The sequence below is a fragment of the Astyanax mexicanus genome, chromosome 23, assembly GCF_023375975.1.
Source record: "Astyanax mexicanus isolate ESR-SI-001 chromosome 23, AstMex3_surface, whole genome shotgun sequence".
NCBI lineage: Eukaryota > Metazoa > Chordata > Actinopteri > Characiformes > Acestrorhamphidae > Astyanax > Astyanax mexicanus.
In genome coordinates, this window is record NC_064430.1 from 2,100,001 (window position 1) to 2,127,492 (window position 27,492).

The 27,492-nt window shown below is 39.1% G+C and overlaps 1 protein-coding gene across 6 annotated transcripts in view; it reads left to right on the forward strand.

Annotated features, from left to right (window-relative positions):
• The window catches only part of mtss1lb (MTSS I-BAR domain containing 2b), a 131,774-nt gene extending 104,778 nt beyond the window's left edge, over positions 1–26,996 (forward strand). Inside the window, exons 10-16 of one of the 6 annotated variants that reach the window (XR_007429061.1) lie at positions 491–710; positions 2,107–2,181; positions 4,635–4,784; positions 6,517–6,693; positions 10,174–10,339; positions 12,720–15,437; positions 15,607–26,996. Coding sequence is in view for 4 of the 6 variants with exons in the window: in XM_022685869.2 (XP_022541590.2) it covers positions 491–710; positions 2,107–2,181; positions 4,635–4,784; positions 6,517–6,693; positions 10,174–10,339; positions 12,720–13,543 (1,612 nt within the window). In the remaining 2 variants the exon portion in view is untranslated. Of the gene's footprint in view, positions 1–490; positions 711–2,106; positions 2,182–4,634; positions 4,785–6,516; positions 6,694–10,173; positions 10,340–12,719 lie in introns of all 6 variants that reach the window. The other 5 variants (XR_007429060.1, XM_022685869.2, XM_022685872.2 and 2 more) reach the window with 5 other exon arrangements.
• The last annotated feature ends 496 nt before the right edge of the window (positions 26,997–27,492 follow it).

A 27,492-nucleotide genomic window follows, 5' to 3' on the forward strand; every position in this document is an offset into this window, starting at 1 on the left:
AATGTATAATTAAAAAAAAAATCATGTTACAAATTTATTTTTTCAAAAATTCACATCACTGAATCACGTTTTCCAAAAAATTACGTAATTGAACTACATTTGTCAAAAATTCATGATATTTTTTTTTTTTTGTAAAAATTCACATAATTTAATCATATTTTCCAAAACTTGTCATTAAATGTCATTTTTATTATTTATTTTTATTTTTATTTTTTTTCTTAATGACATCATCTCACATCCCCCTCTCTTAATGATCTGATCTTTTCATCTCCTTATGATTATCTCCACACTCTTTTACGTTCCCAACCTTCATCCTCACTCATTTCCTCCACACTCCTCCCTTTACTGTCTTCATATCTGTCGTTCCTGCACCCATCACTTTCTGTTCATCACCTCCACCTGTACCCCCACCCTGTACCTCCACCCTCCACCCCTTACCCTCCACCCCGTACCCCTCCATGCCCTCCTCCTCCTCCTCCTGGCCCTGCAGCAGTGTGAACAGCGCCCACAGTAGCGCCTCTCGCTCCTCGGGCGGCTCTCAGACTCACTCACCCAGTTCGTCCTGTCGCTACCGCAGCCTGGCCCAGCCGCCACCGGGGGGCGCTCACCGCCTCAGCAGCGTCTCCTCCCACGACTCCGGCTTCATCTCTCAGGACGCCAACGTCTACTCCAAACCCCCCTCGCCCATGCCCTCCGACATCACCAGCCAGGTAAGAGCCTGGATTAGGCTTTTTTTTTTTTTTTTTTTTTTTGTCTTTTTCCATACCCTTGGAAGTGAATTACATACATACATGGAGCAGCCTGGTGGTCAATCTTCATTAATTGCACATTGCACCAGTAAGAGCAGAGTGTGAAGATTCAATTAGCAGGGTAAGAGCACAGTTCTGCTCTAAATATTGCAATGCACACAACATTATGGGAGACATACCAGAGTTCAAAAGAGGACAAATTGTTGGTGCACGTCTTGCTGGAGCATCTGTGACCAAGACAGCAAGTCTTTGTGATGCATCAAGAGCCATGGTATCCAGGGTAATGTCAGCATACCACCAAAAAGGACCAACCACATCCAACAGGATTAACTGTGGACGCTGTAAGAGGAAGCTGTCTGAAAGGGATGTTCGGGTGCTAACCCGGATTGTATCCAAAAAACATAAAACCACGGCTGATCAAATCACGCAGAATTCAATGTGCACCTCAACTCTCCTGTTTCCACCAGAACTGTCCGTCACCACAATCAATTATTGTGCTCTAAAACCAGGTGTTTCAGTTTCGTTGTATGTAGCAGGTACTATCAGTGCCCTGTAGAGGGCACTGCTAGTCTGTTTTGATGCCGAGAACTTCAGTAACCTCATCGCTGGACTTTACTTACATTTAGGACATTGTGAGACCGATTTATAGACAAGTGCACTGTGCAGCTTGATTTAGGGCGTGTGAGTGTTTCTTTGCTATCGTAACGTTGAGAAAAGTACACCTCGTGTGGCTCGAAACACGCAAAAGGCATGTACTAATTCTCTGTGTGCTTAATTTTGGGCGTAACGTGAAAAATAAACCAATCAGAGTGTCACTTCAAGAGCTCATCATTCCCTGTAGAAACCAGGTGAGCTCTGACTTTGGCGGATTGCTATTTTAACGGTGCAGCTACCTGGACGTGTCCAACAAACGCTTCTCAGCAGAGGAAACTGAGCTGCTGGTTGACGCTGTGAAGGAGCTCCAGCAGTTCATTTATTACGGGAACAGCAATGTTATTTTATTTACTGGAAGCTGGAGTTGGAGAGTATATATTCAGCTCTGGAAAATTTAAGAGACAGCTTTATTTTCTGAATCATTTTCTCTAAATCAGTTTTTTTTATGCATCTTGGCATCATGTTCTCCTCCACCAGTCTTACACACTGCTTTTGGATAACTTTATGCTGCTTTACTCCTGGTGCTTTTAAAAATTCAAGCAGTTCAGTTTGGTGGTTTGATGGTTTGTGATCATCCATCTTCCTCTTGATTATATTCCAGAGGTTTCAGTTTGTTAAAATTAAAGAAACTCATCATTTTAAAGTGGAATCTTACTTTTTAATGGTTGGTGATAATCACGTTTTTTTGCTCTGTTTTTTGCAGAAGTCATCGAGTTCAGCTTCCTCAGAGGCGTCCGAAACGTGTCAGTCAGTGAGTGAATGCAGCTCTCCTACGACGGTGAGTACATACTCTCAATAAAACATTAATTCATACAAATTCACTCTTATTTTAGCCATGTTAGCATGTTTTATTCTGTCAACACTGTACTGTACTGTCTGTGATGTGCTGTATTGATATGACTGATGAATGTTTGTCTTTTACTCTTTTACTGTCTTATAAAAATGCATTTCTCACATTTATTTCACCACGTTAAACACATCATGTACTCTATATTAGGGCTGCAACTAACAACTAGTTCAAATAGTAGATAATAGACCAGAGACTGTAGTAGTGAGTAGTGTTCAGATAGTCGACTAATCATATCTTCATGATTTCTTGCATTTCCTTTTCTCTTTTTGCCTAATATTCAATCAATTTCTGTGCTCTGTGTTATAGTTTAGACAATTAGTACTTTGTATCGAACTCAAATTTGAAGATACGGAAGATCAAGATACGAAAACTATGGCCTTTCATGATGAGCTCCTGGGTGGCACAACTGTCTAAGTGTTCACTCTTTTATTATAGACTTATTATATCTACAATTTCAATTCATGGCTGGAAATCCCATAGAGAACAACAGGCAGTTTAATGTTCTCCTTCAAGCGTGTTGAGCCGCCCACTGAAGCTGCATTTATGGATGCAGAAATGTGGGAATTTTGGGCCGATGCCGATTATTGATATTACACATTTATAACTTACAGAGTCACTACACACCCTCGTATAATTTTAGAAAAGAAAAATTAACATTTATTGCCTTAGATTTTAACTTTTGACCTTCTGTATAAAATCAATAAAAATAAATGTTTCTCCTGATAAATACATTTAGCTAACTGTTCACAACTTTAAATCCTCTTTCTTTAAATTAACAGGTTAAATAAAACAATAAATATATTGAAATTGTTTAAAAATAAACGCAAAACTCTATAAATCAATTAATTTTAAAGTAGTGCAGACAGCAAAATATTAGCAAATATCAGTTTGAAATATCGGCTTAATTGGACTATGCCAATGAGTTTTATATATATATATATATATATATATATATATATATATATATATATATATATATATATATAATTTATCATCCAATACCAGAATAATTCCACATTCCACATTAACAGCAATGTTACTGCTATCCAAAGTTAACAAATCAATACTATATCTTTTTCTGTTTTGTCAGGCGATTGATGCAGCCTTAAAATATATATAGTTTTTTTTATTATTTTTTAAAACGTTCTTCATTTTAAATTAATACGAAAGCCATCCAAACTATGATGAAGAACATATAGAATTATTTACTAAACAAAAAGTGTTAAACAAACCAGAATATGTTTCATATTTAACATTATGTAAAGTTTCTCCTCTTGCTTAGATTATCAGTTTTACTCATCTCTGCTGGATTTTATCAGTCGGTTTTATGAGGTAGAGTCTCCTGGAATTCAGGCTTTCAGTTAACAGCTGTGCTGAACTCATCAAGAGTTAATTACTTGAATTTCTTGTCTCTTAATAAAGTGTTTGAGAGCATCAGTTAAAGTAAAGTAGTGAAGAGGTAGAGTTACAGATATATTTGAGTCATGTTCTAATCCAGATTATACAGCTGTTAGTTCCGACCCTGTGATGTGATTGGCTGAGAGGCGTTCTATGAGTACCGTTATCAGCCGGTAATGCTCTGCCACATACAGGTAACCTAGCAATGATGCAGCGCTTACAAACCAAACAGCGCAGCTAAAAACAGAGCAGCAATGGAACTATTTTAACTGATGGAGTTATATTTTTATAACCAAACAGATCCTATTTTTTTCTCCTCCCCTTTAACTCTTTAAAATCTTTCAATAAACAGTGATAATAATGGAACTGTGGTATAGTTAAGCAATAATGCACTCAAGGCTCGTGCTGTAATGTGTAATATTGGCCTGTATGCTTATAGTGCCAATGTTACATGTTATAGCACGAACCTTGAGTGTATTATTGCTTAACTTGTGCAAGAATTACTCAACTAAAGAAATAAAAAATGATCTGAAAGAATAATTTCATGAACTTTGAAAGTTAAAAACCATAAAAAAAAACTTTAAATTGATGAAACTGGCACTCATCAGGAATGCCCCAGGAAAGGAAGAGCAAGGGTTCCATCTGTTGCACATGATGCATCTTAATTTAGATCATTTTAACGAGTATTTTTTGGTTTGTTTAACACTTTTAATTTACTACATGATTAATTATGTGTTTCTTTATACATTTATATATGTGTATAAATGTACTGTATGAACCCGTGAGTGTATCTGAATGTCTGTACTATTCTTTGGTGTAAATTTGGATATTATAAATTTTACGGTACAGATTGGGGCTCTGGCTCCTCCCTCTCTCTCGTCTGCTCTGTGCTCTCTGACCAATCGAGGTCTCCGGTTCCTGAAAAGGGGCGGGGCCTCTGGTTGCTCTGACGATGATCTCGATGTTGTCTCTCCGTTCCGCAGTTTGGCTCGTCCTTCGCTACCTTCCGCCCTGCTCTCTCTCACCCTGGCTCCATCAGGCCTTTCTCTGTCATTCTTCCTGCGTCCCCACCCTATAACCGCTCCCCCGGATCCAACACTTCCTCTCCCACATCAAAGGTTCCTTGCTGGAAGGTTTGTTCCCATGGGCACTTTTTCTTTGCAGAGATTTTGCTTGATTTTTTAATTTAATTTAATTTTATTTTATTTTTTGGCGCTGTGTCTCTGTGTCTCTGTGTGTGTTTACACCGATCAATCAAACGATTATAAACAGCTCCATGTTTTTACACCTATTATCCATTATCTTATCAGCTCCACTGATCATAAGAAGTATGGTGAGATATTCCAGGTCGATAATAAGGAAAGGCATAATAAATAAAGGTATAAAAAAGGTGTACAGGTGAGTGAAAAACGTGGGTACAGGTTCCCACTACTATGCAAAGAACAATATTTACGACATAGTAGAATAATAAAATAAAATAGAAACATACAGTTATCTTAAACAGTATACACAATAATTACACAGACATTAAAAAGACATATGATATTGCTCTGTAGATATATGTGAATATAACTGGATATAAAAATGTACAATGCTATATACATGCGCTGAGATAGATAGATAGATAGATAGATAGATAGATAGATAGATAGATAGATAGATAGATAGATAGATAGATAGATAGATAGATAGATAGATAGATAGATAGATAGATAGATAGATAGATAGATACTTTATTGATCCCGAAGGAAATGTAGCAGCCAGTAGCAGTTACACAAGTAAGTAGAAACAAACAATAAGTGTAGTACAATAAGAGAGCGCAGTGAGGGATATAAGACTCTAAACTATAAACTTAAAATTCTAAACTGAGACTTAAAAAATATATACATAAATATATAAATACAAAAACTATAGAAAGTGTGGAAGTAATCAGTTGTAGATATGAGGTAGTGCAGTAAAAGAATAAATTAAGTATAGGAGATAGCGGGTATCAGCTGATATGACAATATTAAACATAAACCTGTGCAAGTATTGTATTTAAGTTAGGTGCGTAGTGTAGTGACCAGGGGTGCAAATGTACAGGATGTACAGTAAAGTGTCCATATGATAGGTGCAGAATAATTTATGTGGGAACAACAGGTACAGGGAGCAGAGTGCTGTATTATGGGATAAGTATAGGAAAGTCAGATGTGAAGTAAATGTGAAGTAAAGTGAATGAAGTACAGGGGTGTATATATGTGGTGGTGAACAGGTGAAATCAATACTCAGGTGATTGTAGTTTTGGAGGTGTCCGTGAGTGACATCAGTGTGTGTAGTCTGGAGCTGGGAGATCACTGGTACACACAGGTGTAGTCTATTTACAGGACTACAGTCTGTAAATATGATTTTAGAACTACAAATTGTCCTGTATGATCAGTGGAACTGAACAAATGATGGATAATAGATTGTGAAGATTGTGCATGGAGGTGGTCATAATGTTATACCTGATCGGTGTACAGTATACGTGTGTGTGTGTATTAATTTTGCTCGTCATTAATGATGCGTATTTGCAGTTGTCCTGCTTTAATTTCATTTCCTGCTTAACTCCATTCATTACCTCATTTTGCTCCTTTAACACCGACCTTTTCTGTTCTCCCGGTTTCAAATCTCTGCACTCTGAGATTTGCTAAACTGAGCAGGCGGCTGAAGGTGCTTCCTGTAGGTTCTGGTTCTGGACCTATAACAATCTAATAGCCACCGCTGTGGTGATATCTGGTGATTTTTGGTGATATCTGGTGAAAGGACGCTCAAACTGCTGGATAGTGGGCGGGTCTCCCAAACTCTGTTCATTATATAGACCTGCAATAACCCCGCCCATCTCTTCAGGATTGGTCCAAGGCAGGTTCGCACGAGCAGCCATTGGTCAACACGCTCCAGAGGAGGAAGGAGCCGCTGGATAGGCTGAGGGAGTCGGAGGCATCGCCCCAATCACAGGGCTACGCTGGGGTCCAACCCGAAGACCCCCAGAGACCCAGGATGACCCCCGCCACCATCGCGGCTAAGGTACGGATTAAAGTTAAATTCCTATAATTTATATACAACTCTGTAAAAAATGAAGAGAGCACCTCAGTTTCTGAATCAGTTTCTCTGATTTTACTATTTATAGGTTTATGTTTGAGTAAAATGAACATTGTTGTTTTATTCTATAAACTACAGACAACATTTCTCCCAAACTCCAAATAAAAATATTCTAATTTAGAGCATTTATTTACAGAAAATGAGAAATGGCTGAAATAACAAAAATGATGCAGAGCTTTCAGACCTCAAATAATGCAAAGAAAACAAGTTCATATTCATAAAGTTTTAAGAGTTCAGAAATAATCAATATTTGGTGGAATAACCCTGTTTTTATCACAGTTTTCATGCATCTTGGCATCATGTTCTCCTCCACCAGTCTTACACACTGCTTTTGGATAACTTTATGCTGCTTCACTCCTGGTGTAAAAATTCAAGCAGTTCAGTTTGGTGGTTTGATGGTTTGTGATCATCCATCTTCCTCTTGATTATATTCCAGAGGATTTTAATTTGGTAAAATCAAAGAATCTCATCATTTTTAAGTGCTCTCTTATTTTTTTGGGTAGCAAAACACCACTTTATTACATAATAATCCCATTTTATTGTATATAAAAGAGCAATTAACTTTTTTAACTTTCTAAATGGAATATATTAAAAGTGTTCTAATCCTAAAAAAAAGGGGACAAAAATAAAGTCCTGTTTCTCCAGTGTGTGGCAGCATTTAGCCATTAACAGTCTTACTGTGATTTATTTACTGCACTGAAAGGTTTTACACCGCCCTCTGCTGGATTCAGACGTGTTAGAGTTCTGTTTTTATTCCATTTGATTATTTTAATCCTTAATTACTATGTAAATATTCCAAATTCAGATTACTTCCTCAATACATTTAGGAAATCTGCTCTTAATATTGAACATTAATTGAGCCTTTTCAACAACTTATTAACTACTACAATTATTGTAGGCCCCTTTACAAAACCAGTCAAAAGTTTAATGTATTTTTCACATTGTAGATTCATATTAAAGACATGAAAACAATTAAGGGACACAAATGAAATTACGTAGTATATATATATATATATATATATTATTTTAACCCCTTTCAGACAGACTGTAACTGATTCACCTTTTTATTTATTTTATTCATTTTATTTAGCTATATATGTTATCTCTACCATTTACTTTCTTTAAAATCTTTGTGGTATTATCCTAATTCTATTAATTTTATTTATTTCCATTATTTTTTATTTATTCTAATTGTTTTTTGCTTAAAATTTTAGCCTGTCCACTTTTATTTGGGGTTATTTTATTTATTTAAAATTAAATCTTGTTTTTTTTTTATTTTGAGCCAGCTTAACCTGATTAAATACTTGATTTTATATGTATGTGTGTGTGTAAAGATACACAAACAAACAGGGATTCCCACAGCGCTATCTAGGCACTGTTACAGACTGAGGGGAGAAAAAGTAATATAAAAAAAATATATATATATATACAGTGAGTCCAAGAAGTATTTGATCCCTTGCTGATTTTCTTTGTTTGCCCACTAATAAAGACACTATCCTTCTGCACTTTTAATGGTAGATATATTCTAACATGGAGAGACAGAATATCAAGACAAAAATCCAGAATATAATTTTAAAGAATATATTTTAATTAATTTGTATTTCAATGAGGAAAATAAGTATTTGATCCCTCTTGCCAAACACACTCAATACTTAGTGGCAAAGCCTTTGTTTGCAAGCACAGCGGTGAGACGTTTGTTGTAGTTAACCACAAGTTTAGCACACACACACCAGGGGGAATTTTGGCCCACTCTTCTTTGCAGATCCTCTCTAAATCATGAAGGTTGGTGGGCTGTCGCTTGGCAACTCTGACCTTCAGCTCCCTCCATAGATTTTCGATCGGATTGAGGTCTGGCGACTGGCTGGGCCACTCCATGACCTTAATGTGATTTTTCTTGAGCCAATCCTTTGTTGCCTTTGCTGTATGTTTAGGGTTGTTATCATGTTGGAAGACCCAACCACGGCCCATTTTCAGATCCCTGGCAGAGGGGAGGAGGTTGTCCCTCAGGATTGTGCGGTACATGGCTCCATCCATCTTCCCAGTGATGCGGTGAAGTAGCCCTGCACCCTTGGCAGAGAAACACCCCCAAAACATTATGCTTCCACCTCCATGCTTGACGGTGGGCATAGTGTTCTTGGGGTCATAGGCAGCATTTTTCTTCCTCCACACATGGCGGGTGGAGTTTAGGCCAAAAAGTTCAATTTTGGTCTCGTCTGACCACAAAACCTTCTCCCAATAACTTGGTTCATCTTTCAAATGATCATTGGCGCACCTCCACATGTGCTCTCTTCAGCAGGGGTACCTTTCGGGCACTGCAGGATGTGAATCCATTGTTGCGCAAAGTGTTGCCAATTGTTTCCTTGCAAACTGTGGTCCCAGCTGCCTTCAGGTCATTTGCTAACTCCTGCCGAGTGGTTGCAGGACGATTTCTGACCGTTCTCAGCATCATTGCCACCCCACGAGGCGAAATCTTCTTTGGAGCACCGGGCCGAGGTCTGTTGATTGTCATGTTATACTCTTTAAACTTTCTGATAATTGCACCAATAGTTGTTACTTTCACATCCAACACCTTACTAATCTTTTTGTAGCCCATTCCAGCTTTGTGAAGGTCAACAATTCTGACTCTGAGGTCCTGTGACAGCTCTTTGGTTTTACCCATGATGGAGACTTGAAATCTGTGTGATCTGTCTGATTCTGTGGACAGGTGTTTTTCACACAAGTGATTAGTGAGAACAGGTGGCTTCAGGTCAGGTAACAAGTTGATTGGGAGTGTCTAACTGGTCTGTAAAAGCCAGAACTGCTAATGAATACTAAGGGATCAAATACTTATTTCACTCCATGAAATACAAATCAATTAATATATATTCCTTAGATTTATTTTCTGGATTTTCTTTTTAATATTCTGTCTCTCCATGTAAGAATACATCTACCATTAAAAGTATAGAATGATCATGTCTTTATTAGTGGGCCAACGAAGAAAATCAGCAAGGGATCAAATACTTCTTGGACTCACTGTATATATATACATAGAGAGAGAGAGAGAGTGACAGAAAGAGAGTTAGTGAAAGAGAGAGAGAAGGATCTAAATAAATAGTTTTTATATATATTTTAAAGTAACCAAATTGTCAAAATTTAAAAAAGAGAGAATAACTCTTAAATGGTTAATATATGGTAATATATGGGAATGCGTATATTTGTCTTAATTGTCATTTTTGAGCTTTTTTTTTTTATATTTTTATCCGTTAGTTGGTGATATGAGTGACATTTTGCATGTGTGTGTGTGTGTGTGTGTGTTTGCGTGTGTGTGTGTGTGTGTGTGTTTGCGTGTGTGTGTGTGTGTGTGTGTTTGTGTGTGTGTGTGTGTGTGTGTGTGTGTGTGTTTGCGTGTGTGTGTGTGTGTTGCAGCACGGTGAGGAGGTGTCCCCGGCGGCCAGTGATCTGGCCATGGTTCTGACCCGAGGTCTCAGTATGGAGCAGCAGAAGAGCAGCAGAGACTCACTGCAGTACTCCAGCGGATACAGCACCCAGACCACCACGCCCTCCTGCTCCGAGGACACTATACCATCCCAGGGTAACACACACACACACATACACACACACACATACACACACATCGTAATATTCGGATTATAAGGTGCACTTAAAATCCTTTAATTTCCCCAAAAATCAACAGTGTGCCTAATAATCCGGTGCTCCTTATGTTTAAATTCTACCAGTTGGGTATTAAGGAGCAGTAAAGCTCTAAGGCTAGGTTCAGCAGCATTAGCATTAGCCGTGCAAAGCACTAGCTCTTTCACCATTCATGTGCAAGTATACCGGACTGTAGTCTGTAGCGTGTTTACTGTGTTAAAACAAGCTACATGGTACGAACCATTAGCTGATATCACCCTGGCTAGCTAGAACACTCATGATTCCTCAGTCTTGCACTATCAGGCAGCATTTAAGTCCCGCTAGCACAGCGGTTAGCGGCCAATGCTAATGCTGCTGCACCCAGCCTTAGTGCTGGAGACTAAATTCACTGAAAACTCACCCTTAGACAAAATACTGTAAATGAAAGGAAGCACTTTAGTGACCCAAATCAACAGTTTTTAGGAGAGAAATCTGTGTAGCTTAACATCCAGCACTCATTTGAATGTTTTTAAAGAATTACAGTTTTGTTTACTTAGGCAATTCCCATTGCTTCCCCATTAGAAGGGAAACATGGCGACACCCTTATTCACTTTGATGTAGAAAACAATTAAGAGGAAAAAAAACGCTTCAGTTTCTGAATCAGTTTCTCTGATTTTGCTATTTATAGGTTTATTTTTGAGTAAAATGAACATTGTTGTTTTATTCTATAAACTACAGACAACGTTTCTCCCAAATTCCAAATAAATATATTCTCATTTAGAGCATTTATTCACAGCAAATGAGAAATTTTGATTATATTTCGGAGGTTTTCAATTTGGTAAAATCAAAGAAATATATTTTTAAGTGCTTTCTTATTTTTTCCCAGCGCTGTATTTATATAGTACCCCTACACCTTCAAATAAAGACTCTTAGAAACTGGAGAAAACTGCTACAGGAAGACGTCTGGCTGACCCACATGGAAACAGCAGCTTTAGCCTTTAGCTCAGATTAACATGATTGAACTTAGTCTCTAAACTATAGGGGTGTTCTAAAACGTATCATAAGGTCATGGTAAAAAGTAGGGTGTGTATCGTATATTCCATTTAATTTATTCTATTTATTTTGGCTTAAAGGCGATGACAGACAATCTTCTCCACTTCACACACAATTTTTGTTAAAATGCTAAACATCCGTCCCAATTTGGTTCATTACAACTCTGCCGAAAAAGACCATTAGAGCCATTAGGATTAAAACGCGATGGATTTTGCTTCCTACTGAGAATTGATTTAATGGTTACCGCTGGCGGTGGGGAATCAGAGAAGCCTTAAAGAGTTCTAGTCATTGAAAATTACCGTCTGAAATATTTAGTTCACATTTTAAGAGAAATATGATCATATTTTAAGGACAGTGTTAGATAATGACCTTTAAGAAATGGGGAAAATGTTGTGTCTGAGACCATTTACAGGTTATCTGTTAAACTAATATGATATTTCACTTTAACATTATCTTTTCCTTTCATAATCTGGATTAGAACATTACTCAAATATTCACTATTCACTGTATACCTGTAACTCTACCTCTTCACTACTTTACTTTAACTGATGCTCTCAAACACTTTATTAAGAGACAAGAAATTCAAGTAATTAACTCTTGATAAGAAAAGTAATGAACAAAAAGTAATAAAATATTAAAAAAACAAATTTAAATACCAGAAGTATATTTAAGAATGAAAATTCTAGAACAGTATATGAACATTTAACAATGTTTTGAAAAGTAAAGTAAAGTTAAGCTAAGTAAACAAAACTTTAAAATCCAGCGCTGGATGTTAATCTGCACAGTTCTCTCTTCTGAAAACTGTTTATTTGGTGAGTAAAGCGCATCTGTTTATTTACAGTAAGCTTATATTTCCAGATTTCTACTAAGGTGCAGCAGCATTATCATTATCATTAGTGGCTAACTGCTAGCACTAGCCACAGTTAGCGCTAGTAAATGCTGTCATACAGGGCTACACTGAGTGTTCCAGTGTGCCAGAGTGATATTAGCTAGCAGTCCATCCTACATAGCTTGTTTAAGAGCTAGCACTTAGCGCTGTTAGCGGCTTATGCTGCTCCAGCAGTGCTAGCTGGGGTTAGCAGCAGATTACATGCTGATAATACTCATCTCTGAATGGCAAAAGAGCTAGCGCTTAGCTTAGTTAGTGGGTAATGCTAAGACTGCTCCACCCTCTACTTCAGCAGAGTGGCTTTACTGCTCCTTGTAAAATTTATACATAAGGCACACTTTTAAGGATTTTAAGTGTATCCAGTGTCTCATTCCTCTCTAATCTCTCCTCCACCCTTCAGGCTCCGACTACGACTGCTACTCTGTGAACGGCGACGCTGAAGCCGACGGCCAGGCCGACTTTGACAAGTCCTCCACCATCCCTCGGCACAGCAACATCGCCCAGAACTACCGCCGCATGATCCAGACCAAGCGTCCTGCCAGCACCGCCGGCCTTCCCAGCGGCGTGGGTGCTCAGGGTGGACCTCCAGGTGCCAGCGGAGGAGGCGGAGGAGGTGGCGGCGGTGGTGGTGGAGGTAGTGGCGGGGGACCAGGGACTCCAGGAACTGCCACCATTCGCCGAACGCCGTCCACCAAGCCTGGCGTCAGACGCACCCTGTCTAATGCCGGCCCCATCCCCATACGGCCACCGATAGTGCCAGTGAAGACCCCTACTGTGCCCGACTCGCCGGGAGGAGCCTATCCTGGGCCTCCGGCTCGCGTCGGCAGCGAGGAGTGCGTGTTCTACGTGCCGGATGACTCCTCCCCCAGCGCCTTAGAGTACGTGAAGGCGTCGCCCAAGCGCCTGAGCCTGCCCAACACCGCCTGGGGCGCGGGGGCCGTGGAGATGAGCGTGTACGGCCACGGCGGAGAAGAGGACCAGCTGCTCGCCGCCAACCGTCACAGCCTGGTGGAGAAGATCGGCGAGCTGGTGGCCAGCGCCCATGCCCTGGGTGAAGGTCAGTTCCCCTTCCCTTCGCTCCCCGACCGGCCTCCTCCTGGACCAGAAGCCCAGGTAGACGAGCAAGATCCCCAGGAGAGCGGAGACATGCTGGTGTCCATCCGTCGCGGCGTACGGCTCCGCAAGACCGTCTCCAACGACCGCTCGGCACCGCGCATTTTGTGATTAAACGAGGAGAAAAAAAGAAGAACAAGAACAAAAACACTACACGTCGTGGACTCGCCGTAGAGATACAGCGAGCTACGACGAGCTACGAAAAAGAGGATTAAAAAAAAAATTGTGTTTTAAAAAAGACGTCGTTAGAATTTAAATACGTGATCAAGCGATAAATAACGGTTAAAACAAAAAAAGAAGTAAAGAAGTAAAAATGCTAAATAACAACAACAACTACAACAGGCTCAGGCCACTATAATAACAACTCTTTAGCGTGTCTGGACGCATGTTTGTCTTATTAACACCACCCAATCACAAAGCAAAGCGAACAAAGTGAAGCGAACAAAGTGAACTGATGTAGACTATCAGACTATAGCGAGGCGCTGGGCGGCCGAAAAAGGAAAGGACGATAGGACGCAAGGAGACAAGGAGACGAAGAAAAGGACTTCCGGCAATGAAGCGAAATTAAACGAAATGAAACAGAATAAAAAAAATGAACTCAAACTTTTGGGTCTTGAACAACCAACCAACTAACAAACCCTCTGAACTCCGGACCCCAGGATTCAGTGCTGGAAAAGCTCATTTAAGAAAAGGAGGAGGACCGGGGTGGCCAATGCCCCCCCTTACAAAATAAAAGCCCCACCCCTCACCTCCAGCTCTCTCCTGTGACGTTTCACTGCCAGCTGAAAGCCAAGCCGACCGAGCCGTTACTGTGCTGCATTTATTTGTCTGTTTTGCGATTGGTCGGTGTGGCTGTCAGTCAGGCAGAAGGTGGGCGGGGCTTCTGCTGCAGGTCAGCTTGTGGTTCTTCTGTAAAGGGGGTGGGGCTTGTCTTCAGTTTTCTTCGTCTTAATCCTGAATTTTCGATTATTTTTTAATTTGTGTTGTCATTCTAAGCAATTAATCTTAATCCCTGTTCCTGAACTAGAGCGTGACAAGTGTACGAGTGTATGTGTGTATGAGTGTGTGTGTGTGTATGAGTGTGTGTGTGTGTGTGTGTATGTGTGTATGAGTGTGTGTGTGTGTGTGTGTGTGTCAGGTGTACGTATGCTGTACGTATTTTGTAGACATAAAGAATTGAATTGCCAATATAATGTGAGCAATGATGCTTTTTTTTTGGTTGGTGGAAGAAAGAAGGAAGGAAGGATTTACGAGAGTAGCTTATTTTTTAACATGTACAAAGCTGTAATTTTATCCGGAGTAGGTGCTGAGGTTAGTTCTGGTCATACTTACTATTAGTCTTATGGGGGCAACAAGAGAAACTGGAGGTCAGCAGATAAGTCCAAACCTTGTCTAGGTTAGTCCTGGTCTAAAATACAGTATTAGGAGAGTAACAAGGTCAACAGAAGGTCAACAGACGAGCCAATAAGGTGAACCGGATGTCAGTCCAAGAGTCTAAACCTTGTCTCGGTTAGTCCTTGTCTTATATTGAGGAAAACGAGGTCAACTTGAGGTCAATTTGAGGTCAGCAGGTGAACCTGAGCCTTATCTACTTTAGTCCTGGTCATAACTACCGTATTATGAGGGGAGCAAGGTCAATTAGAGGTGAGCAGACAAGCCTACAAGGTCAACTGGAGGTCAGCAGACGAGCCTGAGTCTTGTGTAGGTTAGTCCTTGTCATATAATGAGGGGAATGAGGTCAACTGGAGGTCAGCAGACAAGTCTGAGCCTTGTCCAGGTTAGTCCACATCTAACAAAGAGGGACATGAGGTCAACTGGAGGTCAGCAGACAAGCCTACAAGGTCAACTGGAGGTCAGCAGACAAGTTTGAGCCAGGTATAGATTATTCCAGGTCATCAGTACTGTATTATGAGGGGAGTGAGGTCAATTAGAGGTCAGCAGACGAGCCTGACCCTTGTGTAGGTTAGTCCTCGTCTTATAACAAGAAGAATGAGGTCAACTGGAGGTCAGCAGACGAGCCTACAAGGTCAACTGGAGGTCAACAGACGAGTCTGAGCCTTGTCTAGCCTTGTCTATAATGAGAGGAATGAGGTCAACTGGAGGTCAGCAGACAAACCTGAACCTTGTCTAAGTTAGTCCTCGTCTTATAATGAGGAGAACGAGGTCAACTTGAGGTCAGCAGACGAGCCTACAAGGTCAACTGGAGGTCAGCAGACAAACCTGAGCCTTGTCTAGGTTAGTCCTTCTCTTATAACAAGAGGAAGGAGGTCAACTGGAGGCCAGCAGACGAACCTAAGCCTTGTCTAGGTTAGTCCTGGTCATCAGTACTGTATTATGATTGGAGCGAGGTCAACTTGAGGTCAGCAGACAAGCCTACAAGGTCAACTTGAGGTCAGCAGACAAGCCTACAAGGTCAACTGGAGGTCAGCAGACAAGCCTGATCCTTGTCTTAGTTAGTCCTCGTCTCGGTTCTGTAGTCCTGTTCATATATTCAGTATTGTGAGGTAGAGAGTGAGGTAGGGAGGAGGGAAGTGGAGCAATTTTGACTACTTTTTAAGGCGGCAGTGTTAAAACTGACCACAAGGTGTCACTGTGGCTGCACGGTAGGGAAAGAAGGAAGAGGGAAGTAAACAGAAAGTAGCGAAAGGATGGGGAAATGATTGAGGAAAAAGAGAATAGTGAAAGAGATAAAGAAAGAGAAGAGAAGTGAATTGAAGTGAAGGGTGTAGAAAGGAGGGAAGAGTTGGGGATGTATATGATGGGTGTTTTATTCATTTTTTATTTTTATTTTATTTTTTGCTTTTAAAAGCATTTTTTTTTCCTACAATGTAAAATGAGTTTTTAAAGATTTTTGGTATGTTATCTTACTGAGTCTCCCACCCGCAAGCCTCAAAACCACAGCCCCTCCCCCCTCCTACCACCAATAGACGCAACTGTACAGTATTGTTTTGGCTGGAGCTAATAAAAGAGGATAATGAGCTAAGATGAAGGCACGGACCTGGTGGACACGAGGGGACAAGAAAGACCTATAATAAAGAACCTGAAACAAGGATAGAAAGGACGACTTCCGGCGAAAAAAATCAGTCTAGAAAGTTAAAAAATGCGCACATTCCACTGCCTGAACTAGAACTTTTTAGAATGTGACTTATGAAGTGATTCACCTGAAGCGTTGAGTTGCGTCGCGTCAAGTGGAGACGTTGAGACGACCCTACGAGAAAAAAAGAAGATCGTACGAACGATTGGAGACCACTGGTGGAGACTCTGGACTCTGGAGTAGTGTATAGGTGGCCAAAAAGACGAAAAGACCCACTGTTTTAGTCCTGTAGTTTCTGTCTGTGAGTGACTTTCTGTGCTCCCATGATTCATTATAACCCCCCGCCGTCTCGCATATACGTAGATCTGTCGCTCGGAAAATGACCACTACGTGTGCGACTAAAAATTTTATGGACACTTAATACTTAATTATTATTAATATATTTTTTGTTTTTCTTTTTTTTTTGTTTCGTTTGTTGGGGATTATTTATTTTGCAAAAAAAAAAATAGAGCACTCTGTTTTAGGAATGCCTGTAGCTGATTTAAACAAAATCTAACGTACAAAAAAGAAACGAAAAGTAAGACAAACGACACACACAAAAAAATGAGGTGTACCTACTTTTGCGTTAAAAGACGATGTGCCACAATGAGACTGTGCCACAACCCCAGACCCCTTAGTGACCTCACCTCGGAGGACGCTCTTCCAGAAAGCACAGGTCATTTATAACTTTGTGTATATATATATATGTATATATATATATATATATATATATATATATATATATATATATATATATATATATATTCACATACATACATATATATATATATATATATATATATATATATATATATATATATATATATATATATATACGTACATGTACTGTAAAAAAAGGAGAGGAGGTGGACGGTAACTGTACTGTAGCCTCATTGCCTACATGGCAACAACAGAGAAAAATGTAAAAGAAAAATGTAAAATTAAGTTTGTACGGAGCCCCTAAGGCGACATCATGTAAAAAAAAAAAAAAAATGTATTAAGGCATGGGAACGAGATCATAAGGTGTGGGAAAGAGATCATAGATCATTAAGGCGTGGCCACGACTTATTTAGGTGTGAAAACGAGTTAATTAAATCTGCCTAGGTAATGCTAAATTAATGTTAACGAAGAAAACTGAATATTACATTAACGCTCATTTAATCCAAGAATAATCTTTTGTAAAAAAAAATTAGGAGTAAACTGATTTAGTTTTATTTTTATCTCTGATAATGATGAATTATGGAGATATTTTGGAATCTCTTGCAGTGAAACATGGAATAATTCTGAGTAAAAGACTTTTAATTCTCATACTAAAAGCTCATGGGCTCAGACGCAGAAACAATAAGACTTATTGGCCACGCCTTAATTAACTAATTCTCACGCCTTCATAAGTTGTGGCCACGCCTTCATGATTTTGTTCCAACACCTTAAATATCTAGTTCCAACGCATTAATATAATCTTGTTCCCACTCCTTAATGATCTTGTTCCTATGCATTAGGATCTCAATCCCACGCCTTAATCAACTCGTTCCCATGATTTAGGATCTCGTTCCCAGGCCTTTTTTTATTTTTTACATGATGCCACCTTAGGGGCTTCATTAAGGCGTGGGAACGAGATCCTAAGGTATGGGAACGAGATAATTAAGGCGTGGGAATTACATAATTAAGGCGTGGGAACGAAATCCTAAGGTGTGGGAACGAGATCATAGATAATTAAGGCGTGGCCACGACTTATTAAGGCATGGAAACAAGTTAATTAAATCTTACTTAATCTAATCTTACTCTAAATTAATACTCATAAAGAAAGAGAGCTAATCGCCTTGTTAACTGTGAAACTGTGAAAGGATCTTGTGGCCACGCCTTAATGGCTATGATTTAATTGACTCTTTTCCACGCCTTAATAAGTTGTGCAAACCTTAATGATCTTAATTATTTCATTCCCACGCCTTAGGATCTTGTTAAGGTGTGGCCACGCATTATTGTTTTTATTTTATTACATGATGTCACCTTAGGGGCTCCGTACGTTTGACATAGATCACCTAATATTTGTAGAGAAGAAGAGAGTTGTTACGAAAACGTAACTAGAAAAAAAGCAAAGGTCAAGTGGCATGGGAATGAGATAATTAAGGCGTGGGAATGACATAATTAAGGCATGGGAACAAGATCCTAAGGCGTGGGAATGAGATCATAGATCATTAAGGCGTGGCCACGACTTATTAAGGCATAAAACCGAGTTAAATAAATCTAGCTGGAGAATAATGAAGCTTACTCTTAATTAATTATAAGATGTTGCCATGGATTATTTTTATTATTTATTACATGATGTCACCTTAGGGGCTCCGTAGGTTTGATATAGATCGTCTAATATTTGTAGAGAAGAAGAGAGTAACTAGAACGTAACTAGAGAGAAAAAAAAGGTAAAAGTCAAGTGCGCTTAAAATTACGCTACGTTCACACTGCAGGTAAATTTGGCTTCTCATCAAATCCAAATCTGATGTTTATCTGATGTTTATCTGATGCACTTAAAAATGACACTTCACATGAAGTTTTGGTTTTATCACAAGTTCTAATGTCTACAGCTGGATTTTTATCATATCATATTAGGCCACGCCCACTTCTTTAGCTTGTGAAAGTGTTTGGGAATTCGCTTTTAAACTATTTTTTTTCATTATTATTTTTCCTTGTCCCTGCAGCAGCGCCCCCTGTGGTTAGGTTCAGCTATTTCTATATTTCTATATTTATGAGATCTGATCTGTTACATCACTATTGAAACACTACACAAAAAAAGCTAATTCAGTTCAGATCAGATTTGGGCTGATTTTACCTGCTGTGTGAACGTAGACTTCTGAAATATCCTGTATTTTGTTGCTGTTGCGCAAAAGCCTTGTATCTCCACAGTCGCCATTTTTTCGCCTTTTAATCAGTCCGTTTGTCTTTACATTGTGTCCAGATTTCACGATGAATAGACCAGTTGAATGCTTTAGAAACGTCTTTTTTACATTGACTTCCTTTCAAATTCAAGTGTTTTTCCCTTCTCGGCTAAAGTTGACGTGTCGGAGATACAAGGCTTTGAGGCGGAGATGACTTGTATAATGTTATTCTATGTGCAGCGCGCTAATTCAATATGGTCTCGCGTTTTTCTTTCACGCTTAATCTGCCTTGACATTTCACACTGACTGTCAAACGAGCGAAAGCAAAGAGAGAGAAGAAAGACTGAGAGACTGAGGGTCTGGGTTTGAGAGATTGAGGCAACGCTGGCAATGGAGGAAGAGACAGCACAGAGAGTATATATATATATATATATATATATATATATATATATATATATATATATATATATAATGATAATAGGACTGGGCAATAATTGGAAATCAATATTTATTGCTGTAGAATATTTCAATAATAATTATAGAATTTTTTCGATATTTCAATATCACTCAAAACCCACATTATATCGATGTTTAGACATCAATAACTAAAAATCTGATAAACAAACAGATACAACACACAATATTATCATTTTAAGATAATTTTATGCTGCTGAAATAATTTAGTTATTTAGTTTATTTTAATTAAGTTAATAGCATACAAATTCGATAACAGTTTTAAAGAGTAACAAGGTTTTTTTAAAGAATGTTAAAAAAAATTAAATTTGAAACTTAATGGTTCAAACATCCTTATAGTAATAATATTAAAATAATAAAATTAATCCGCTATTCTTGCTAAGAAAAACATAATGGGTGATATCAAAGTCAGCATATCCCATTTATTGTACAATAAGCTGATTATGCAATTATCGTGACATGCATAAAATCAAATAGTTTCTATAGTTATTGAGTTTGTTCACTGCACATACAGCACTCTTAGTGTGTGTAAACAGCATGGAGCAGCAGAAACAGAGTTTGTTCATACAGTAGCTGTGGTAATTAGAGATCTGGCTAATGTATCAGATTAAATTGCGCCTTATCAGCAGTTTAGCTCAAATAAAAGAAGCATATTTGATAGCTGGGGTTGAATCGAGACCGGATCACGTTCTTATCACAAACGATTCGCTTCAGAATTCGATTGGGACCGGACCGAGGTCATCTCCCCTTGCGATTACAGTTTTCACACCTGCTCAATCGAACCAAACTTAACTTAAAACTTAAAATTAACGCGACTCGCAATACACACGAAACCACTAGATTATAGAGACAATTCCAGGTAGTTTAAGGTTAATAATGGAAAGCTTTCATGGTCTTAAGACAGCAGAGAAGTCCCAAGCCATGATGCTGCCACCCCCATGCTTAACAGTTCCAGTTTTAGTGGGATTCTTGCTCATCCAATTGTGAGAAGAGCATATACAAGTCTACCTACTGCCCTCTAGTGGAAGCCCCCAGTTACACGCATTTTACATAGGCTAGTCTGTTCTCAGTCACATTCACAACACAAGTATGTTGTAAGTATGTTGAGAGTGCAAACCAACTAAAGTCCGTTTTAACCGCACTGCAAGAAATCCATTGGCAAAAAACTAGACAAAATATATGAAAATTAAGACAAATATATGTATATTAAGCAAAAACAAAATCTGCCAATGGGGTAAGCAGAATATTTTCTTAGCAAGATTTCTTACCAAAAGCAATGGAAAAGTCTCAAAGAAGTCACTGTTTTTGGACAAAAGAGTCAGAATAACTTGATTGATGCTTGATTGTGCTTATCTTGAGTTCAAATGACTTAAAATAAGGTACAAATTCTAAATAAGACTGATTAAGATCATTATTCCTAAAATAAGCAAAATAATCTAACACTTACACACAATGCTTAGTAAGATAAAAAGTCTTATCAGAGAAGAAAATAAGATTTATTGCCTTAAATTTAGAAAATTTCACTTGCCAAGATTTAGTTTTTTGCAGTGCGAACCAAATAGTTCTGGTATAAAAACGCCTTAAAATGCAACTTATTGCATTATTGCAACTCATCTACAATACGGAGATCAGAATAGCAATATGCTGTAAATACACTGCAGTAAATCACAGTCATTGCATGCAACTGTCTGTAGAGTCAAACCCGCTGTGAGACGGTGGATAAGAAGTGTTCGCAGCATCATTATTCCAACAAATTGGACGGAAACCTGGCTACTGTCACTTTTCAGCAAAGTCCTGAAGTGGGTGAACACACAGGAGCACAAACACATTCAGCCCGAGCTGTGCAGCTTCTGTTGGTACTCAGGTGAAGAGGTGACACCCTGTCGCTCTCGCTTTCCCCCGCTGACATTCCTTCGCCAGATTATGTATCATTCACCATTTCAGTCAGATTCCTGATGTTGCGTGCTTGTTAAAATTCCTGCGTTATGAATTATTCATGATCTGCCTTATTATAAAGCAGCCGTCTTACACCAGAAGTCTTACCAGAAGAAGTGCGTCGGCGATTTCCTCGAAATAAAAACGACACGGCGACGCCTGTATCCCTGCCAAGCCGGTGCTAAAGAAAGAAAGAAAGTGAGCGTTAGCTAATGAAGCTAACGAAGCTAGCGAAGCTAACGATAACACGCTCGTTACTATTAATGTTTACATGCTAATCAATTATGCTGTGCTTCATTTGAATTTCCCAGTTCCAAACAGGTCGAATTTTAGATTTGGAAAGTCGGGAGAGCCTCACCAAACACAAAAGTTCAGAATTAAATATGGAATTTGAAGTATTATAGAGTTTATTATACAGCTGTTCTATCTATTAGCATCTCATTAAACCAGTCCTACAACTGAGGACACGCCGTTTCCATGCTGTTTAAATGTGCAAAATACTGTATAATGCTAACAATCAAAACTTGGAGCAATGCTAACATATCATATTTGAAACCATATTGGAACACATTGGAATTACATCCAACATATAAGGTTAATGAAACACGGCATTTGTTCTCACCTTTTACAGCTAGCGCTAAAGCTAGATGAATTAGCATTGTTAGCATATGTCTTCCCTTTTCTTTGCTAATGTTAACTACGTTAGAAAGATTACATAGAAATTGCTCACAATCCCAAAAAAAAAACATGGATTTCCAAGCCATTATCGCCTATATAATATGAGCTACACTCAGTCAAGTGCAGCTTGTTATCATTAGCATTAGCATTAGCTTTGGCTAGCAATGCTAGTATGCTTCAAATACTTGATTTATACATTTGTTTCTTGATTTGGAAATCCAGAGATGTTATCTTTTTAAGGCCACAAAATGCATTTTATAAACAATAATTGGTAATGTACAATATTGGAATGTAATGCATTCATTGCATTATGGAGCTCCAAAAATTGGAACTAATTTGCATTGTTTCAAGTTTTGAGATTACACACTGTCTTTTAACTTTTGTGTTCAAAAAAAACTTTTCCTAATAACGAGATAAATGTAATGCAGGATTTGTTCTTGTCTCATTTTACAACTAGCGCTAGCATTAACTATGTTAGAAACATTGGAAACAGCTCAAAATTTGAACAATATTGAATACAAACTTGAGTTACCAAGCCTTTTTTCCATCAAAAATAATAATAACTACACTGAGTCGAGTGCTGCTGTTGTTTCTAATGCATAACAAATGGTTTCAGGTAGTTTAAGGTTAATACGTTAAAACTACCACGGTTTTAAAATAGCAAAGAAGCTCTCACGCAGTAATGCTCCCACCCCCATGCTTAACAGTTTCAGTATCAATGGCATTCTTGCTTTTGAATCTGTGGGCAAAAAAAAAGCATAAAAGCATACATAAGTCAGTTCACTCTTTCTAAAAGAGACTCAGGCTGATTGCCACATTAGCATTAGCTTCAGCTAGCAGAATTAGCCTATTCACTTTCAAAAACCTGTATAGGCTATTTAAGCTAGTATGCATGGGCTGGCCTGAATACTTCAATGTTTTAGGCCACAAAAAAATCATTTCATGCATTTCATAAACAGTAATCTGATGAGTAATTGGTAACGTACAAAGTATGCATTTATTGCATTAATTAGCTTAACTAAAAACCCAGCTAATTTGCATTTGTTTCTACTTTTTAAGTTTACACGCTGCCTTCTGACTTTGAATTTGTTCTTTCCTAATGACCTGAAAAATCCATAAAATCATATTTCATGTATTTCACAGCCTTTACTACACAGTAATTGCTAATATACAGTAATTGCTTCTCCAGATCCAAGCGCAGCCTCATTGGACAGATGCTCAGATGCGAGTACGTTCACATTACTTTCATTTTTTTCGGATTATAGCGATTGTTTTTCTCTGTGGAGAAAAGGGGAAAAAAACACACAAGCAGAAAATAACCCAATTACTATAGAGCGGAGACCCTTCATCAGAACTGCTCTTTTGTTTATTGCTAAATGAAAATGCCTATTGATGCAATTTCCCACTTATTTAGTGGGGAAAGCGGCGCTAAATTACGAGGCTGGCATGACCGCGGCTATTGTTCTTTGTGTTCTAATTCAAACTACCAGGTAGCGGCAGTGTGTTCGGCCTTCCTGCTGATATAAGGAGCTGTTTACTTTAATAAGGGAGCATTAGCGAGACAGCTGGAGAGCGACTGTGTTGGAAGTGTTGGAAGGAAATTATGTAAGGAAGCGCTGTCAGCATCACGTTTACGAGCCTGACGTGGAGAAACAGTGCGTTTTCAACTTTCCCACAAAAATCACTCTGGACTTTTCTGGGACTTAATCTAGACTTGATTTGCAGAGTATTACACCACATTTGCACCGGCTGCTGAGTATAAACTACAATCGACCCAATTCTCAGAGGATGCTGTCATACATCAGCCGAGCTCAGGCCGATTCTTCATGCTGTCTGGGTTGCTTTGCTCATCTCATTATTGGGATAGCATTGTTTGTAATGTATAAAAAGCCAATTATGAGCTAGAGCAGCTTGTGCCAACACCGCCAAATCACAGTTTCTGAGTAAAAACCACATTTGGCCCAATTCCTCTGAGTCTAAGTTGATGCAGCTCCCATATCTCAGCCTCAACTTGGGCCGAATCTTCATTCTACATTGGTTGCCTCGTTCATATCATACGGATAGCATTGTTTGTAATGAGATTGCAGAGTATAATGCGCCATTCAGCCGGAGCTGCTTGTGCCAACACCCCGATTGTTGAGTATAATATGGCAAATGGCCTAAGCCGCTTTTGTGCCAACAACTCGATTGCTGATTATAATGTGCCAGTCGGCCTGAGCCACATGTGCCAACACCCTGGTTGGCAAATACAATGCACTAATCGGCCCGAGCCGCTTGTACCAACACCTAGATTTCTGAGTATAATAATACGCCAATTGACCTGAGCCACATGTGCCAACACCTTGATTGCTGGATATAATACGCCAATCTACCAAGTCGCTTGTGCCAATGCCTCGATTGCTGAGTATAATAATGTGCCAGTTGGCCTTAGCCATTTGTGCAAACACCCAGATTGCAGAGTATAATAAGTCAAAGGCCTAAGTTGCTTGTGCCTGTGCCTCGATTGCTGAGTATAATAGGCCAATCTACCGAGTCACTTGTGCCAACCCTCTGGTTGTCAAGTATAATGCAGCAATTGTCCTTAGATGCTTGTTCTAGCACCCCGGTTGCAGAGTATAATGTGGCAATTGGCCTTTCATCCCTTGTGCCAACACCTAGATTTCCAAGTATAATGAGCCAATTGGCCTGAGCAGTTGTTGCCAGTTATAATACACCAATTGGCATGGGTCGCTTGTGCGAACACCTCAGTTTCCGAGTATAATGAGCCAATCAGCGTGAACTATTGTTGCCAATTATAATACGCCAATCGGCACATGTCGATTGTGCCAACACCTTGATTGCTGAGTATAATAAGCCAGTCAGTCCAAGTAGCTTGTGCTAAGTATAATGTGCCAATTGGCCTGAGCCACTTGTGCCAACCCTGTGGTTGTCAAGTATAATGTGCCAGTTGGCCTGAGCCATTTGTTCCAGCACCCCGGTTGCCGAATGTAATGCGCTAATTGCCCTGAACCACTTTTACCAACCGTGTGGTTGTTAAGTATAATGCAGTAATTGTCCTTAGAGGCTTGTTCCAGCACCCCAGTTGCAGAGTATAATATCCCAATTGGCCTAAATCACTTGTGCCAACACCTCGATTGCCAAGTGTAAAAAGCCAATCAGTGTGAGCAATTGTTGCCAATTTTAATATGCCAATTGGCCTGAGTTGCTTGTGCAAACACCTCGGTTTCTGAGTATAATGAGTCAATTGGCCTGAGCGATTGTTGCCAATTATAAAATGCCTATTGGCCCGAGTCACTTTGTCTCAACACCCCGATTGCCGAGTATAATAAGCCAATCAGCCCAAGTTGCTTGTGCTAAGTATAATGTGCCAATTGGCCTGAGCCATTTGTTCCAGCACCCCAGTTGCAGAGTATAATGCGGCAATTGGTCTGAACCACTTTTACCAACCTTGTGGTTGTTAAGTATAATGCAGTAAATGTCCTTAGAGCCTTGTTCCAGCACCCCAGTTGCAGAGTATAATATCCCAATTGGCCTGAGGCACGTGTGCCAACACCTCGATTGCCGAGTACACTAAGCCAATCAGCCTGAGCGATTGTTGCCAATTATAATACTTCAATCAGCACGAGTCGCTTGTGAAAACTCCCCGGTTGCAGAGTATAATACGTCAATCAGCCCCTCAGAGCTCAGGCCGATTCTTTATACCATCTGCGTCATCTTGTCTTGTTTATCTCATTGGCCTTCATTGTTTTTAATGTGTATAAAATGATAAAATGCAGCATTTGGCTCGTTTTTGTGATTCACGCTCTTTCGCTTCTGCTGACGGGTTTCGTTCCGGACCGAACTCCCACTCAGTCTCACCCACACACACTCTGCTGCTCACACAGGCCCTGAATCCTGAAACTCACCCAGCCAGCAGTCAAACCTCTGCTTTCTCTCTCTCTCTCTACACACACACACACACACACACACTTCCTTCAATCCTCTCAGCCGAGATTGATGCTTGGCAACCTGGCACCATGGTAACTCAGCTGAATGTCTTCTCTTCTCCTGCTGCACTGAAACCTCTCGATCCTCACGTATAAATTATACTAAATACAACAAAATACAAAATGCAATTAAATTAAATTACGTTAAATACGATACAGTAAAATAAAATGCGATAATAATGTATATCAGCTCTCTGCCACACCTCTCTTCTCATCCACTTCTCTTATTCCTCTCTAATTCCTGTGGAAAAGACTTAAAATAAAATAAAATAATAAAAATATGCTCACTGGTTTTTGTACGAACCCTCCCCCTCCTTCCTGTTAGGGAAGTCAAGTTAAAGCTACAGGTGCTGTCGTCTCTGTCCTCCTTCTTCTTCTATTTCTTCTATATCTCTTCTTTCTCTTTAATTTATTGTGTTCTCTCTGTTTTTTCTGATTTTCTTTTTTTTTTTTGTAATATTTATCCTCTTCATTTTGTTAACTTTAGTCACTGCTAATGTAACAAAACGCACTGTGATGATTCCAGTATTAATAAAAGTTGTACTTAACCTGTGTTTCTGCCCATGTGTGTGTGTGTGTGTGTGTGTGTGTGTGATTTATTATTTAATGTGTGGGTGGTGCAGACGGCAGTGTCACAACACAGACTAGCAAACAGAAAAACACTAGACAACATTAGGAGCAAATTAACCAATTAATTACAGCTAAATATACTGAATAAAAGCCTCAGATCTGTCTTCAGTTTACTGCTGAAAAAACATACTGTACATCATAATGAATTATAACATTATGAACACACACAGCTCTGGAAAAAAAATGAAGAGATCACTTCAGTTTCTGAATCAGTTTCTCTGATTTTGCTATTTATAGGTTTATGTTTGAGTAAAATGAACATTGTTGTTTTATTCTATAAACTACAGACAACATTTCTCCCAAATTCCAAATAAAAATATTCTCATTTAGAGCATTTATTTACAGAAAATGAGAAATGTCTGAAATAACAAAAAAGATGCAGAACTTTCAGACCTCAAATAATGCAAAGAAAAC